The sequence below is a fragment of the Alligator mississippiensis genome, chromosome 3, assembly GCF_030867095.1.
Source record: "Alligator mississippiensis isolate rAllMis1 chromosome 3, rAllMis1, whole genome shotgun sequence".
Lineage (NCBI taxonomy): Eukaryota > Metazoa > Chordata > Crocodylia > Alligatoridae > Alligator > Alligator mississippiensis.
Genome location: NC_081826.1, coordinates 90,562,025 through 90,579,410, shown reverse-complemented (window position 1 = coordinate 90,579,410; position 17,386 = coordinate 90,562,025). Strand labels below are relative to the sequence as shown.

The 17,386-nt window shown below is 44.5% G+C and overlaps 1 protein-coding gene across 1 annotated transcript in view; it reads right to left on the bottom strand.

Annotated features, from left to right (window-relative positions):
• The window catches only part of SMCHD1 (structural maintenance of chromosomes flexible hinge domain containing 1), a 131,470-nt gene that overhangs the window by 74,713 nt on the left and 39,371 nt on the right, over positions 1–17,386 (bottom strand). The window contains exons 8-11 of the mRNA XM_006269521.4: positions 11,115–11,281; positions 4,064–4,157; positions 3,589–3,799; positions 73–199 (exon numbers count right to left, since the gene is read on the bottom strand). Of these exons, the coding sequence (XP_006269583.2) occupies positions 73–199; positions 3,589–3,799; positions 4,064–4,157; positions 11,115–11,281 (599 nt within the window). The remainder of the gene's footprint in view (positions 1–72; positions 200–3,588; positions 3,800–4,063; positions 4,158–11,114; positions 11,282–17,386) is intronic.

The following is a 17,386-nucleotide window of genomic DNA, read 5'->3' as shown; positions in this document are numbered from 1 at the left end:
AGAGAAAAGTCGATAAATTCTTCAATTTCAAAACCAGCAACAGGTAAAACTATGGAAATGGGAAACACTTACTCTTCTACAGTTGTGTACGGAATTAACCTTCCATTCCAAAAACATTCAAATATAGGCCTTTTCCCTCTGGCCCCTTTTTCTACCACAAAGCAGTCATCATTAACATCGTCATCATCATCCTTTAATCCTTGATTAAAAAGAACACAGAAGAGTTACCATGAAACAAAACTCCAAAACAATACAGAAGAACATTATCAGGAACAGATATACATACAGCAAGAGTCATTTAATTTGTTAAATTATACATATTAGCACTGTACACTGGTCTCAAGCAAAATATATTTATGAGCAGTAGACACACATTACACAGATTAACTTTCATTTTAAACACCGCGAAAAAGCACTATACAAAAGTTTAGGACAGATAGTGAAGGACACTGAATCAGCCTAAAATTGTAGGGTGACTTAAGCTGATATAAATGTAAACATCAGAATTAGAATGTGGCCACTAATTTTAAGACATTAGATTTAATACACTAATCTCTTAAAAATTGTAGTGAGGTCCTTAAAATGTGTAAATACAGACTACTGAATCAAACACTTTTTATGCAGATCACTGATGATATCTGGAAGTCCCACAACCAAGTATTTACACAGCCTGGCTCTACTTAGTTTACAGTATCTGACAGAATCACACAATGTTATAAATTTGAATTTATTTTAAGAAGTATTAAAACTTAAAATAATTTTAAACTATAGTTTTTAAAATTCACTTTTTTTTTACCAAAGTAGTTTTAAAATAAATTTCACTCACAGAATGAGATTCTGAATATTAAGTTACAACCTACAGAAAATTACTAGAGCAGAAATGTAAGTGCATGGAAATAATTCATAGCTTTGTAAAGTTTTAGGACAGAAGAGATTATTAGATCCTTTAGCCTGCCCTCCTTTATATAACAGGCTATTACACTTCACCCAGATATCTCTATAGTGAACTTAAGTTCCCTAAAGTCTTAGTGCCAAGGATACTAAACTGTTGTGTAGCACAGGCAAACAACAGGAGAGAAAGAAGCAAATGTCACCAATGTTAGAGATTAAATACCTCATTTATGAATATATCACATTCATCTTATCCCTCTAAAATTAATGATTAAAAATTGGAGTGTGTACCTTAAAGAAGGAAACCGATTCTGAATGATCTGATTAAGAGGAAAAATCTTTTCTCTCTTCATTTTGCCTCCCCAAAACAAGGTGCATGCCCTAGTTGTAGGTGCGTGGTATGTGAATAAATATGGTATACCTGAATGGCTCTACAGTCATAGATCACAGCAAAACTGATAGTTCTAATAGATATGACCTATTTTACAGCTGCATTGCTCTTTTGATGTTCCAAAATCTTGTAAAAATTGTCAATACGTTTTTGCACAGAAGATGACCAAATGTTTTTGAAAGTGACTTATGAAAGTCAGCAACAGTGGGGAAGGGGAAAGAAATAGTACTGATTTTTACAACTTAAGTCTGTTGCTAGTTTTTACATCCTTTTTGTGAAAGTGGACATAGTTTCTCTCTTTGATTTCTTCATTGCTTATCACTTCAAAATGCTAGAGAATATTTTCCTACTAAAAAGTTCCAAGATCATGCTGAAAAAGTCAAAGCCTAGAGCTTTATTGTGAACAGCATCACATTACGAAATACAGAACTAATAAGCAAATAGTCTGTGCTATATTTACAATGTAAACCAATGAATGTACTGAAATACCAGAAAACAAGAAAGCTGAAAAGCTTCAACAAGGCTACAGTCCATCAACATTTATAGATGGAAATCTGTAGAACCTACGCTCCTAAGAGCACAGGCAGTTCTCAGTAATTTAAGTCATATAAAAAGTGAGCAAGCCAACAATGTACAATGCCATAGTGCTACAAACTGGCCAAACCTCATAAAAATGACCCTGGATGAAACCAAGGTAACTGAGGCATTTCTATCACTTCTGTGATAGAGCCTGAGGAACTGGTCAACCCAATACCATCCTACAGATCCTGAAACCTCTCATCTCCCCCAAGTGACCTCTGTGTAACTAATTCCCAACTCTACTGCCTTGGAGCCATAGGAAAAAATATTAAGGCAAGTGAATTCATATGCCTGATGTCAACATGAACAGATCAGGGTTTTAATTTTCAAGAATCTGCTTTGACTATCACAGTTAATGTAAAATTCAAGTAAAGTATTCTAGCTATAGCATCATTTAAAATAAGTGCTATTTAAAAATAAAACGGCAATACTACAGATTTTAACAGTAGCTTTCCAAAGTCTCCAATTAATTTAGTTTGGGATTGGGCAACTCTTTGGGCCCAGGAGCCATATACGGAGTTCTGACTAATTGTTGTGGGCCAGGTCAGTACCTCCCTGCTCCACTGCAACAACTCACTAAAACTCCCTATGTGGGATGGAGCTGCGGGCAGGCAGGGAGCAGTGTTTGGGAGCAAGACGGGCAGGTGAGGCTGGGATCATGGGATGGCCCCTGCTCTATGGTGGGGGGGGGGGGGGAAAGGGAAGAGGGTCAAAGGTGTGTGGGGGGTAGGCATGGGTGTTTGTAAGCATATGGGGGGGGGGGGGTGCCTGGGCAATAGGTCCTGGGAGCTGGCTGGGATGGAGAGGAAGGGGAAGAAAGGGAGAGAGGAGACAAGGGGCATGTACTGCCTGGACGAGATCTGCTGTGTGGTCCATGGCTACCTCCTGCACCACTCCGAATGGGGCTGAGCCCGGGCTTCTCCCACCTGGGGCAGCCGATGTTGCACTCCAGCCCTGGGCAGCATGCACAGCTTCTGGTGGGGCTGCTCCTGGTGCAGCTGCAGTCACTCATGTGCTGCTCTGCTCCCTGTCTCCAGTGGCTCCTCCTCCTGCTGCACTGCCCCTGGCTGGGAGGAAGCTTCAGCCAGGTAGCTCCTGCCCCAGCTCATGGATGCCTTCCATCTGCTCTGCCTGCCTGGTGCAGGCAGCTGAGTGAGTGGAAGGCACCTGGGAGCTGGAGCCAGAGCCCTGAATGCAGGAGCAGGAGGAGGAACTGCTGGAGGCAAGGGGAGCAGAGCAGCACCTAGGCAGCTGCACTGGGAGCAGCCCTGCCAGATGCTGGCTGGGGCTGGGCCAGTAGGCACGGGCTGGAGTGTGGCATGGGCTGGGCTCAACCCCATGCTGTGGTGGCAGTTGCGGGCTGAATCAAATCAATTGGCGGACACCTCCTACAGGCCAGATCCAAATCAGCTGGTGGGCCGTATTCAGCCCATGGGCCGTATTTTGCCCATCCCTGATGCAGTTCATGATTTAACAGAGATTTAAACTTTTCTACCTTCCTGTCATTTTGTTGCCATTCGTTGTTCCCATGTCAATTCCTAATATAATGGAAATCACACACAAAAAGAATGCAGATTTTCCCAATTTGAAATTGTAAAAATTAACCTCTAATATTTTAAGTAGATTCTATATATAATGATAAATGATCTTATTTATTGAAAAAGATGAAATATTACATATTTAAAGAAAACTGTTTTGAGGTAAATAATGTAATTTAACTGACTTACGTGATGGAAAGCATGGGTCATCAGGATAAGTTTCTTTATCATATAAGAAAGGATGATAGCGGATGATGCCTTCCACTATACCTTCCCCTTCAACATGTGCCTTAAACTCAAAGCCATCTGCTGCAGTCTTTATATACAACGTCTGCATGTCATCTTTGATCTCTCTAAGATTGACAATCTTTGGTATCTTTCCTTTTTCAAACATTGAAATCTAGAGGGTAAAAAATAATTTTTATTTTTTTCTTAGATGAAATCAGTGTAAAATATCATAAATGGCAGTAAGCACATTACTGAAATAAAGCAAAGTTCCAGCACCAGATTAGTAAACTGCTATATTATCTTAATTTTCAGTGGAAACTGTATACGTTTGAAAATACCACAGCATTTCCAAACAATTAACAATAAATATGACTAAAGCGATGCGTTAGTAACATGTGAATAAATAACAACAATAAGGCTTTTCTGTATATCCTACCTCAATATCAATGTTGTTGAAAGGACTTGCTTCCTTTAGAGCTGCACTAATTTCATTTCCTTTTGGTCCATGGATATAGTAGTGGTAGATGTGTCTAAGGTTTATAAATTTTTAAATAAATAAAAAAAAGCACACAAGATGAAAATGTAATACAACTTCTATAAAGCCTAAATATATTCATGTTATACAAAAAAGGTTGGTTTTGGTTTTTTTTAATTAGTCCTTTTCAGCAAAAGTAAAGTATCAAGCTATTGATCTACAGAGATATACTTATTTGCTAGCAGACTTATCAAAACAGAAAACAGCATTTGGATATGAAGACAGACTTGGGAAACAGGAAGATAATCACTTGCTATCTTTCATGGTTAAGGGTGACATGTAACAGTATGAAAATGTACTGCCTGAGTGACTCTCTCTTATTGTGAGACGTAAATTGTTGTGAGGTGTACAGATGAGAAGTGCCATTTGAAAGCTAGGTATATTTACTGATTCTGACATCAAGCAGCTTCATAATGGTCACATGGGGCATTTTTACACATGCTCCTGATGTAGCTCCAGGCACTTTTAATTAGCAAACTGCACTTATTAAAAGCACCTAGAGCCATGTTGGGAGTACTTGCATCAGCAGCGCAGCATGCCTCCACACTGAGAAAATGGCAGTATGTGGTGCCCCGAGTTGGCACTGTGAGTATAGTCCTGTGCTGTGGCCAGGGTCCCCTCAACTTTCCTGCCACGACTTGATGGTATATGTAAAGGAGGGGGTTCAGTGGTCTTCTTTCCCCTTTTGACCCAAAGCCAGGATACTCATGGGTGTGCTGCGGTTGTCCTCAGGACTCTGCCTCCTTTACACCCCATCCACTTGCCAGCCGCTCAGGTTTTTGTGCTCGCGCCCCAAGAGGGTATCCACCCCACAACTGTGGGTCCAGTGTGGGCACCAATGATCCGGCTGGCCGCCGGGATCCTACCTCAGTCTTGAGGCTCCAGACCCTGCCCTCAGAGTCTGAGCAGCTGGAGTTAGGTGATCCTCACAAGGAGGATCACCACCTTGGAACCCTAATGCTCCGGGGCCGGAAGCTGCCCGTCCCCAGACGGGTGCCAGCTATTGCCCCTGCTCCTCTGCTGTGGGGCAGTGGCTCCAGGACTATTCCTGCTGACACGCCAAGTCTTGGCACACCCAGTGTGTTCCCAGCTGGCTTTTCCCTCCCTGCCGGCTTCTGGCAGGGTTTTTAAATCTCCCGTGGCAGTGGCCCCAGCTGACAAGTAGCTGGCCTCTACCCCGCCCAGGAAGCAGCTGCTTGAAGAACTGGCAAAATGTTGGCTCACATGGCTCTCCCTCTGCCCTAGCCTGCCTGGGAGGTAAGTTTCCCGGGGCATGGGTGGCCCTGCTCTCCTTTTCGGGAACACCGGGGTTAACCCCCAGCGTTTCCGAGCCCTGTGGGAGATTCCCGCTGCCAGTGGTGTACTCTGAACTAAAGCATATTGAGTGTTTTATTTCAAAGTGCACCACTGCCATTTTCCCAGCAGAGGTGTGCTGCACCACTGATACACATGATGCATGAGGCTGCCAAAGTGCATCAATTTACATGCTCCAGCACGTTGGAGCAGGCTCACTGCATGTGTGTAAATGCTCAAGTACAAAAGCTAGAACATGTCACAATTCCTTTTTTTATTTTTTTTAAACACAAAAAGGCAATACAGTGCAGTAATAACGATATAAACTGATAATGTGTATGTGGTCTGTGGGAGAAAGGCCTAAAGCATTAGAGAAATTTGTCAAGCTATAATTCTTCCTTGGTCTGATATTCAAAAGCCCTAAAAACCTGCAATCTGTTAGATTCTGTACTGTTTTCAGCATTCTTAGGAACGTGTATTAAAAAAAAAAAAAAAAAAAAAAATCAAACCCCTTCACACGCATTTTCATACTTTTTACTTAAGGGACTAAATGTATGCAAGTAGTTCATTTACTCCAATGAACCAGTAATAAGCCAGCCATTCAGGTTTCAAATAGGGAGACTTTTGGACATGCCTAACTTTAGCTACATATGCAGCCTTGTTAAAGCCTACATAATTATTTACGGACAAATTCAAGTCATTGAAACCATATGACTGTATAAAGTCAAACCTCTTTACAAGCATCTGCAAACTTTTTTACTTAGTCTTCAATGCAGAACAGCCATCAGTTGCAAATAAGTTTTTACCTATGGTGGCCAATGAGCAGGAGCCTACTTAAATCATGGTTCCACAGACTGCATGGAAAATATGGGATTGTTTACTATTAACCAGAAAATATGGGATTGTCTGAGAAATCAACTTAAAAATAATATGTGCATTATTCCTGTAATACGCTGTTTTAGAATGTCCCAATGCTTACTGCAATACAAAGACAATTCAATAATATCACTACAGTCATAGATCACATGATTGAGAGTTACTGTTTACTTGCAGTAACCTAGACCAAGTGAAGGCATCAGTCAATAAGGTAGGAGTGAAATGTTTCAGCACCATCTTAAATGCAGTAGTTTGAAGTCTGAAGACTGAAAATAAATAAAAATGCTAAATACATTTTAGCTCAGGATTATGTAATGCAGTTCCCTGTAGGAACCCTATATTCAGATGGTGGTAAATTATTTTGTTCATTTTGCAATGTGACTTGAGATGCATTGAGAAAAAACAGTACTGACTGCCATTTAGAGTCCAAACTGCATATGAAGTGAAAGGCTTCAGGTCACAACAAAAAAAACAATAACCTCAATGCCTCAATGTTTAAAAGACCCACTGAAAGCAGTTTAACAAAAAGAGAAGCTACATTCGAGTTAGTGGAGACATTCACTGATGCCAACAGATCCTTGGAAAAAACGGATAACCCGAAACTAAGGGAGTACTTTAACAAGCCCTTTCCAAATGCTGGATGTTTCCCACATGCAAACAAATTTTGCCAGGTTTATCTACCAAAAGTACTTTGGTACTACAAAATCTGAATGGGCAGAATATGATTCTGTTTCAGTTGTAGCAGATAAAGCAACAGATGCACAGGATAACATTTTATTCATACCTGGGAGCTGGAAAGACCATGACCTATCTGTTTTTTAAACAGAGCTGGTTCAGCTCAAGTCTATACATTTTTTAACTGTAGCACAAGCTGTAGTGAAGGCTGTTGTAAACTACAGCTTCAAATTTAACAAGATCTCATTATTTCTCTCTGATAATGCAATGTATATGTGCAAAGCTTTCACTAATGTGCTCCATAGAGTAATGCCCAACCCAATTCATGTTACCTACAATACATACATTCTCTTTAGCAAGTGATATCTGGCATGCACATTTTTCTGATGTGGATATCCTGGCTCCCTCTTTTAAAAAAGCATTCAAATATTGATCAGGCTGTACACTTTGATATGGGGATTGCCAATCAAAGTGGGGATCTAGATGCAACTGTGTCACTTCCACCAGAACCAGTGTTTACAAGGTGGAATTTATGGTTTAATGAAGTTTGTTACCATGCAAAGAATATTAAGTACCACCAGGAATGTGTGTGCAATGAGCTTGAAATCATACCTGAAACACAGTATATGCTTAAACTATGCAATCTCTTAAAACAGGGCAACGTTGAAGTTCGAATTAAGTTTGTGCCTGAAAATGCGATCTAGTTCGTGGAGCATCTAACGTGGTTTGAAAATCAGCAGGTTTTGATTCACAAAGCACATAAACTGGTGGATTTGATAAGCTGGGTCAAAGACATGGCACTCACAACAATTTTCAGACTGTCAAACTGAAAGCCAGCACAGATAAGAAGTGTTCCAGGCAACAGCTGCAAAGTTAAATCAGTACTACAAATACAATCAGTCACTACACTCTTGATTTAAACAAGCGGCTGCCTACTTTTTTTAGTGCTGTTCACATTTTTTATGCAAATCAGGAGCTTTTTCTGACACTTGACCCTCAGCTAATTAAATCAATTCCTAGATGGCAAAAAGAGCATGATAACAAATGTGCTGCTTACATAAACTTTGTCAAAGAATGCCAAATGCCTTTAAATGCAACTGAGTTTTGGGATTCTGTAGTCTAATAATATGATAAATTATATGGTATAAACTTATTTTCCATGGAATTTGCTATTAAATTATATGGTATATGCCTCTTTGCCAATCAGCACCCAGTGGCGGGCCTGCTGGAGCATATCCAGGAAATATCCGTGGAATTTGCTCTTTATGCCACAAACACCCTGAGAAAATTACCGCAATTTAAATAGACCCCTTCCAATAAGATTTCATACAGATTGTATTTATAGACTTGGAAAGTGTTAGGTTACTTAGTAGCAGAAAGGGACTGAAGTATAATTTATAATATAAATGCTGTTAACACACCTGATTTCAAAAAAATTACCATATACAGAAAAGTTCTACCATCTTTAAAGCTATATGTTTCTTCCATAGTGTTACTCATTAGGGGTGCACCGATAGAGACTTTGGGGGCTGATACGGATAGCTGATTTTTAAGGAGGCATAATCGGCCAATACTGATCTGATTTCCAATACAGCACGGAGAGCTGCGTGCAGCTGGTAAATCTGTTGTGGTGGAAGGGGTGTGTGGAGGGAAGGGGCGAAGGGGCAGATCAAGGCCCCAGCAGTGAGAGAGGAGTGGGGCAGGGGCAGGTGCGGGATGGAGCTGTGGCTCATCTGGGGGGGAGGGTGTAAAGGGGGGGGGGGGGATGGCTCCTGCTGCTGTGTGCAACCTGGGGAGGGGAGGGATGTGCTTCTGGATATGTGCGGGGCCCAGGTGGGATGGGCTGCAGCTGCGGGCTGGGGCCACACCAGGCTCTTCCTAGCCAGGGCTGGGCTGGGCTGCATGGGCAGGGGCAGCACTGGGAGGGGGTTATGGGGGGAGGGGAAGTCTGCAGCCATCCCAAATTTCGCCGTAGCCCTCCCATAGCTTCCCTTCCAATGCTGCCGCTTCCATCCACCCTGAGCGCAACTCCGGCCCAATCATGCCCCTCTATGCAGCAGGAAGAGCCCAGCACAGCCCTAGCCTGCAACTGCAGCCCACCCCGCCCACACCCTGCACAAATCCGGGGGGCACACGCGTTTCCCCCCCCCCCCCCCACAAAGTCCTCCTAGGATGTTCGCAGCAGCAGGGCCCCCCCTGTCTCCACACAAGCCACGGCTCCATCCTGTGCCCACCCCACCCCAGCAGGGTAGTGCCTGGTCCAGCCCCTGCCCCACTCCCTCTCACACTGCAGGGGCCTTGATCCGCCCCCCCATACTTATTCCCTCCCCCACTTCCCTTTCACCACAATAGACTTACTAGCTGCACGCAGCTCTTCAAGGGGCTGGGATACACTCCTTGCTGCCTATGTGCTGCACTGCAGCTGCATGCAAGCACAGGCATTTATTGGCCAAATTATTGGCCACATCAGGCCAATTTCTGATGCACTCCATTTTCTTTATATTGGTGCTGATCCAATAGTAGACTGATGTATTGGTGCACCTGTATTACTCATGCACTGAAGTCAATGAGACTACTCATATAAAATTAGCAAATGCATAAAAACATTTCATTAAAGGACACTTAAGGTCAACTGTCTGGGTAGGCCTCCTATTTTCTTCGTTTTTTTCCACAGGATCAGCACAGCAAAACAACCAATCCAGACTCCAACATTTTTGTATTACTAAAATATGTAGTATGACCATTATCAATAGAATATCCAAACACAAATTACAAAAAACATGATATTATGACCTGGCCGTTTAAAAATGTAACTAATAAATATTACAATTACATGTATGCAATATTTAAATTTATACATTATTAACTGATATGCTGCTCTTTACAAAACAAAGTAAGGGCAGTTTACAATACAATATAAAACAAATTTTAGAAACAGAATATATTATTAAAATAAGATAGAATCATAAAATTTCAGGGTTGGAAGGGACCTGAGGTGGTCATCTAGTTCAACCCCCTGCTCAGAGCAGGACCATCCCCAACTAGATCATCCCAGCCAAGGCTTTGTCTAGCTGGGTCTTAAAAACCTCCAAGGATGGAGATTCCATCACTTCTCTGGGTAACTCATCCAGTGTTTTACTACCCTCCTAGTGAGAAAATGCTTCCTAATAGCCAACCTAAACTTCCCTTGCTGCAACCTGAGACCGTTGCTCCTTGTTCTGTCATCTGCCATCACTGAGAACAGTCTACCTCCATCCTCTTTCGAGCCCCCCTTCAGGTAGTTGAAGGCTGCTATTAAATCCCCTCAATCTTCTCTTCCCTAGACTAAATAAGCCCAGTTCCCTGAGAAGTCATGTCCCCCAGCACCCTCATCATTTGCTGCCCTCCATTGGACTCTCTCCAATCCTACATGTCCCTTCTGCAGTGGGGGGCCCAAAACTGGACACAGTACTCCAGATGTGTCCTCACCAGTGCTGAATATTGGGGAATAATCATTTCCCTTGACCCGCTGACAGCACTCCCACCAATGCAGCCCAGGATACTGTTAGCCTTCTTGGCAACAAGGGCATACTATTGGCTCATATTCAGCTATTTTTGCACTATAACCCCCCAGGTCTTTTTCTGTAAAGCTGCCAAGCAGCCAGTCAGCCCCCAGCCTGTACTAGTGCATGGAATTGTTCTGTGCCAAGTGCAGGACTTCGCATTTCTCCTTGTTTAACTTCATGAAAGTCTTTCTGGCCCCATTCCTCCAATTTGTCTAGGTCACTCTGAATCCTAGCCCAGCCCTCCAGTCTATTACTCCCCCCCAGTATGGTATAATCTGCAAACTTGCCAAGTATGCACTTTATGCCATAGAGTACATAGTATATAATGAAACAGCCACCCTAAACAATACCCTAAAATTAAAAAAATTCCACCCCACTCCATCTCCTACCCTCCTGCTTTTCACCTAAGTGCCCTCCTTCTGCCCAACCCAACCTCACTTCCCAACCTTCCCAACTCCTAACTCACTTCCTTTTTAAAAGACAGAAATTTTCTTCCTGTACAACCTCCTTCCCTACCTGCTCCCACTCCCCTGCTTTTCAATAAGGCAGTACTGCTGACTTACGCCAATTGCCTTGTCCAAAGATGAAAATAGTTTTTCAAGTACTGTATGTGTTGTGGTTGTACACCTGTAATGACAACTGCTGTGAAACTCTTCTTGTCCCTTTCTTCAATAATGAGGTTATGTAGGAATTTTTCATCATCAGTGGTGATGTGAGTAGAATCAGCTGGCTAAAAATAAAGGAAAACATAAACAAATAAAAAATGCAACTGTATATCACTCAGAAACAGGTAAGACAAAAAAAAGTCCTACCAGCATATGGATGCAAAAAATCCAGAATACTATTGCAATGTCAGACAGCACTTGGAAGACATTAATGGTTCAATTAAATTACCAAATGAAACAGCCTTTCAGCATTCTAATATTATAAAAGCCTTCACCTGTCTATCTGTCCGTCTGTCCATAACGCTTTATTTGCACTATGATTGGCTGACTGAAACAGCCAGAGTGTGAATATAGTGTTGGGACAGGAGGTGGTGGTGTGCTGCCATGATGGTGTGGACACAGGGGATGGAGGCCACCCTGCTCTCTGGGGGCGGTGGCAGGAGCAGACAGAATGGGGGAGCGAGGCCAACGGTGCTGGCCTTGCCCTGCCCTATCCTGCTCCCTGCAGGTGGTGACAATGGAGTGGAGAAGGAAGGGTGAGCCTACTGGAGCTGGCCTTGCCCCCACCCCCTTGCTCCTTGGAGGTGGCAGCAGTAGCAGGGGGGTGAGGGGGAACGAGTGGGGTCAGGACACTGTGGGGGCGAGGCCACCGGCACCCCCACAACCTCCCCCCCCCCGGTTCCTGCTCTCCCAGCCCTGCTGATGGAGCAGTCCCTGAGCTGCCAGGGCTAGAGGGCCAGGGACCCAGGTTTGCAGCCCCCTGTCCCTGGCAGGAGGCAGTGGCTGCTGCAACAGAGTGGCTTCCCCCTGCTGCCCCCCACACTGCTTGCTGCAGGCTCAGGGGGGCAGCTCTCTGTTGCAGCGCACACTCCCAGGAGCCAGAGGGAACCAGTGCCACCCAAATCTGTGCATGGGCTGAGGGCTGCGCACTGTCCATTTCAGGCTTGGGCTCCGACCTGCCTTCCCCCCCACAGGGCCTCTGTAGCCTGGTGCTGCAAAGAACAGCAGGGCTGTACAGGAAGCTGCCTGCTGCTGCAAGCTCTGCACTGCCTTGGTGAGGTGTCCTCTGCCTGCCTGGCTGCAACAGGGGTGGTGGTACAGGGTTGCATGCAGGGGCCAGGGCAGCACAGAGTTGCAGCGGCAGGCAGCTTCCTGCACGGCTCTGCTATTCTTTGTAGCTCTGGGTCACACCACTGGGATGCAGAAGCCCCAGGGCAGGCAGCAGGGTGGGAGCCAGAGCCTGAAGCAGGCAATGTGCATCCCCAGGTCCACACAGATTGTGGGGTACAGGTCCCCCCTGGAGTGCACGAAGCAGCAGGGAACAGCCCCCCTGCCCCACGCATAGGTCTGAGGGGCACAGGTCCCCTTTGCCCCCCAGGAGTGCATGCAGTGGCAGGGAGCTGCCACTCCCCACTTCTGGACAAGCTGCCCACAGCCCCACCCTGCTCCCCACTGGGTCCCTCAATTGTGGCCCCAGGCCTCAAGCCCCACAGACCTCCTGACTGGGCAGCAGCCCCAGCCCTCCCCAACTCCCTCCCTATCGAAGCCTCAATCCCTGCCCACATATCTGCAGGAGCTGCTCTCCAGGCTGCCTGAGGCCATGTGCGTGTACATGCACATGGTGTTCCCTGCCTGAATGCCCTCGTCCTGCTCCCCCCAGCCCCCTGCAGGCTGGAACCCTGCCAGCCTGCAGGGAGCTTGTTGCAAAACTGCAAAATCCGTGGGCTTCTCCAGTAAAATGAGAAATCTACGTTTGCCTCCAGTAAGAGGTAAAATCCAGGGTTTATTCCGTTTTTCGGTGGGAAACGGAAAAGCCAGATCCCTGATAATGAATGATTACCTTCATCATTTAATGCATTAAAATCATACAACTCATGTGTCATGAGTAGTTAATTTGCCAAAACGTTTTTAAAGACGACAATTGTTGATATAGTTCAGTAGTACCCAGACATGGGTGGGGTGGGGTGGGGTGGGAAGCAGACCGGCCCCAATCTGGGCACATTGGGGGGTGGGGGGGGTGGCAGGGGGAGAATACAGGAACTAGCCTGGTCCTGATCTGGATTTGTGGGGGTAGGGCTCAGCCTTGATCCCCCTTTGTGGGCAATGGCCTGGGTGAGGCTGGAGCCAGCCACATGGAGTTTCTATTACTCCCTGCTGCCAAGTTGTCCAACCCATGGGGGCTCCCCACAGGCCACATTTGGCCTGCAGGCCTGAGGTTCAATGCCCGTGCTACAGTTGATCCATATTTCCATTGGAGAAGGTAATACTAAAGAAATGTACTTTGTGCATGCAACAGATGTCAAATCCTTAGCCGTGATGGTCCTTGATTCCCATTGGAACATGGAAGTCTGTTCCAGAGTCTCAATCTCCTTAAAGGATAACCTTTACTTTTATGGTAAAAAAGTTTCACTTTGCAAAGGGTGCATATTTGTTAACTATGATCTGCTACCCTGAAATTAGGTAATCTTTTATATATTCTGGGTCCAGACTATTGAGAACTTTGAAAACAAGGACTGTGATGAAGGCTATCCAACTTCTAAGCAACCCTGCCATGCCATGGGTTGATCCTGGCCTGCATCCCTAGTTCCCCAGTTGTAGGTTCCCCTGGTACTGCCAGCTGTGCTGTGCCATCCTGCATCACACCTCCTGAGGCAGGGGCAGGGAATCGAGGCTGAAGGAGAGATAGGGAAGCTCAGGGACCCTAGTTTCTACTGAAACTAGAATGGCAAACCCCCTTCTGGCCACATGTGACCCATGGGATGAGAGCTGGACAGTTATTCTATAGGAAGCCAGACTACATAAGGACAAATATGGCAGGTCTGCTGTACTCTTGTGTTGCTGCAGACGTGTAACACAGTGTTCTGTACCAGCTGGAGCTTCCTATAGTTTCATGCTCAGGTATATTGTACTCCTGGAGCAAGTGACAAAAAGATGTACATATGGGGCTAAGTCACTGTTTTCCAAGATGGGATGGGGTCTCTAAGCCAACTAAAATGTGACAGAAAATACACTGTGCGCTATGCAGAGCTAAGGACCTTGGCACTTGACACTTCCATCAAGCAACCGGTAATATTGTTCAATGGAACTGTCACACCATGTGACTTGCTTCAGGCAGGTTTACAGAGCAAGCTATAACCAGAGGGGAAAAAGGGTTCTTTGTATTGGCAGTGACTCATTATGTGTTCAACATAGGTGTCTCTTGACCATCAGATGATATTGGATACCATGAAGTGCCACATCAGTTTTGCATAGTTGAGAGGTACCCTTCAGGCTCACAGGACACTCACTATTTGAGTACCATGTTCCAAGTGCTTCAATGGTCAGCACCTGTACCATGACATCGTACCATTTCTCCCTCAGAGTATCAGCCTGTGGCCTGCTTGATTGGCTTTTACTTCTGAGCTTAGAGAAAAGCCTGCCACCAGTTCTTGAACTGGATGATCAAGATGATCATCGGAAGCTTTATGTTCTCCTCATCTATCACCGCAGTATCTGGATGCGGTCACCTGTCACAGCCTGGGACCATGCGGTTCACAGCTACTGTCCCAACTGTTGTGGAGAAGGCTTTCACCAGCCAGTCCTGTTGCATAGGGCTTATAGTCACACAAGACATGGGGCAGGGTCTCACTGGTCCCTTTATCTCCAGTACCTTCTATCATGTTATCCAAAGTGAATGGCACCATTGAGCAAGAGGCAGTTGAAACAGGCCCAGTGGATAAAGCACTAGTCCATGAAGTGCTTGCTGGCATCCACCTCCTTGCACTATGTCCAGCAGCAGCCAATGGACTGCATGGCATTGCAGACTCAGTTCCACAGCAAGGAAAAGTACCTGCTGTGTCACCCCAATTCACCCTCCAGCAATTCACTCAGGAATCTGGACAGATCCTTATGGAATGGCAGCCTGGCAATCCTCTTCTTGGTGATCTGTTTTAGGGTTGATATTAAGGCTCCTCACCAGGGCATCAGGGCAGGTTTGGAGATGGAAGGCATCGATAACTACTGTGACATCACAGGTTTCCCAAGCAAGGGATGCTAGCACCCCACCAACGTATGTGCAGGATCTCACTGATAGCCCATAGTGACAGGCTCATTTGGTTCTTGACAAGCTGCTTGATTTCATCTGCTTTCTTGAGAGGTATCTTGGGGACTTCTGAGTCTCTCAGGAAAAACAAGATGCAGTGGATAAGGAAGGTATTTAAGGCATTGATTTAGCTAGGGGGCCAGCAGGGAGGAGTCAACTTTGTGGGTATCTTGCAAGATCCCACAGATGGTCTTCTGGTATCCGATCTCAGTGGTTTGCAAGTGTGCCCAGGTAGAGGTAGCTCTTACCTCTCCTTCAGATGCCTCATGGGCTCACCCTGAATCTTGATGTCAGTAACCAGGATAGCATTTGTTTCCTGCTGTCTATATACTGGGAGGAATATTTGGAGGTGCTAAAGTGGAGCCTCATCCACTGGATGTCTCCAAGCCAATATCCAGCATCCTCTGCAGTTGGCTGGGCTCACAGGTAAGGAAGACTAGAAGGTCCGAATAAGCCAGGATGTTAAGCTTCTTTTAACAAGTAACATCTCTGAGGTTGGATCACCATTTTTGCAGCAAATTATCGGGTAATACACTGTCTGAATGTATAGCATATTACAATTTAATTAAGTGGTTAATTACAAGGTAAATGCAATTTTTCCAAAGACCATAGCGTCAGAAAGGAATCAAGAAACCTAAGAGCAATCCTTACCTAATACACTAAATTAATCAATTGTCAGTGTGGACATTTAGACACTCTACCAGGTTCTTTGCTCATCAGCAAATAACCTCCCACCTTGTTCAGGTCAGCTTCAACCACCTTTTCATCTCCATGCATATTTCCTCCAGCACTGAGAAATGAAATGATTTATTTGAAGTGCGGTTGTAGGTAAGAATAAGTAGAGTGGTTTGTCATCATCATCAGCATATTGCTGGCACATTAGCCTGTCATTAGATCAGTTGCTGGATGGCTGAATGAAGATCGTTGAAAGGAAGCAGAGATGTAATTTTTGTGGGACTTCACTAAGGAAGAGGGTGGAAGGGTCTAATGACAGATACGTTTCACTTTGCTATTTTCGGTATTTCCCATCAGGAAGGTTTTAAATATAGTTCCTAGAATTCCTGCATCTTTCAGGTGGGACAGTGGCACTCTCATGGTTGACTGCTGAATGCTAGAGTGCTCCAGGAAGATGACACCTGATACAGGCCTGTCATCAGTGACACTGAATCTCTTTTTCCCATATCGTAGCCTAATTGCACTGGCCCAAAATATTAAATTTTCATCTCTGATTTTCGCTGCTCCTCCCAAACTTCCTTTTATCCACTAGCTCCCCCTCCAATTCCAAGGTCTATCTACCTAAGTTCCATTGACTTACATTCATTGTTTTGTCACTCTCCTCATCTCCATACCCCGATTCTTTTATTTTATATCCAGCTGTCCTTCTACTTCCCTGCTGAAGATCACAGCCAAGGGACCACATCAACTGCACATGAACTATAAATTCATTCTCATTTAATTCTGATATCTTTTGTGCAAACTAACAGGATTATTTTTGTTTAATTTACTTGAATGTTGAACTGCTCACACCCACCTTTGATTTCATCTTCCTTCCCATTATTTACACATTTGAGCTGCTTATCCAAAAACTTTGACTGTTTTGCCTCATTTTTCATGCTTGGACCACTCAAAGTTTTCTGTACGTTATTTATTTTTTGTAATGTCTCTAATACTTCATTCTAATTTGACTACAACAGCAATTTTCCACTCTGTTATTCCTAAACAACCCCCTACTAAATGTTCATGATCTTGGATCACCTGGTTCTCTAATTCTAATGGCTTCTGCATTAGTAAGTTGTCCATACTTTTGCTGCTCTTAACATCCTTGGGCAATCTGATAATTCTATCCTCTACTTTTGACTAAAATTTGACTGCTTTTGTTTGCAACTCCCATCTCTTTGTTGATGCTTCTCCACCAACTCACACATATGTAAACACACACTGTAGTAGAAAACATCTCCCTTTCTGATAACTCACCCCCTGTGCATTGTCAGTAACTCAGGCTCAATATGGCAAACTGGATTTTTTCTTTTAGCTTTTTCCAATCTCCCCCATCCCCATTTCTGTCAAATATTTTCAATCTTAGAATCTA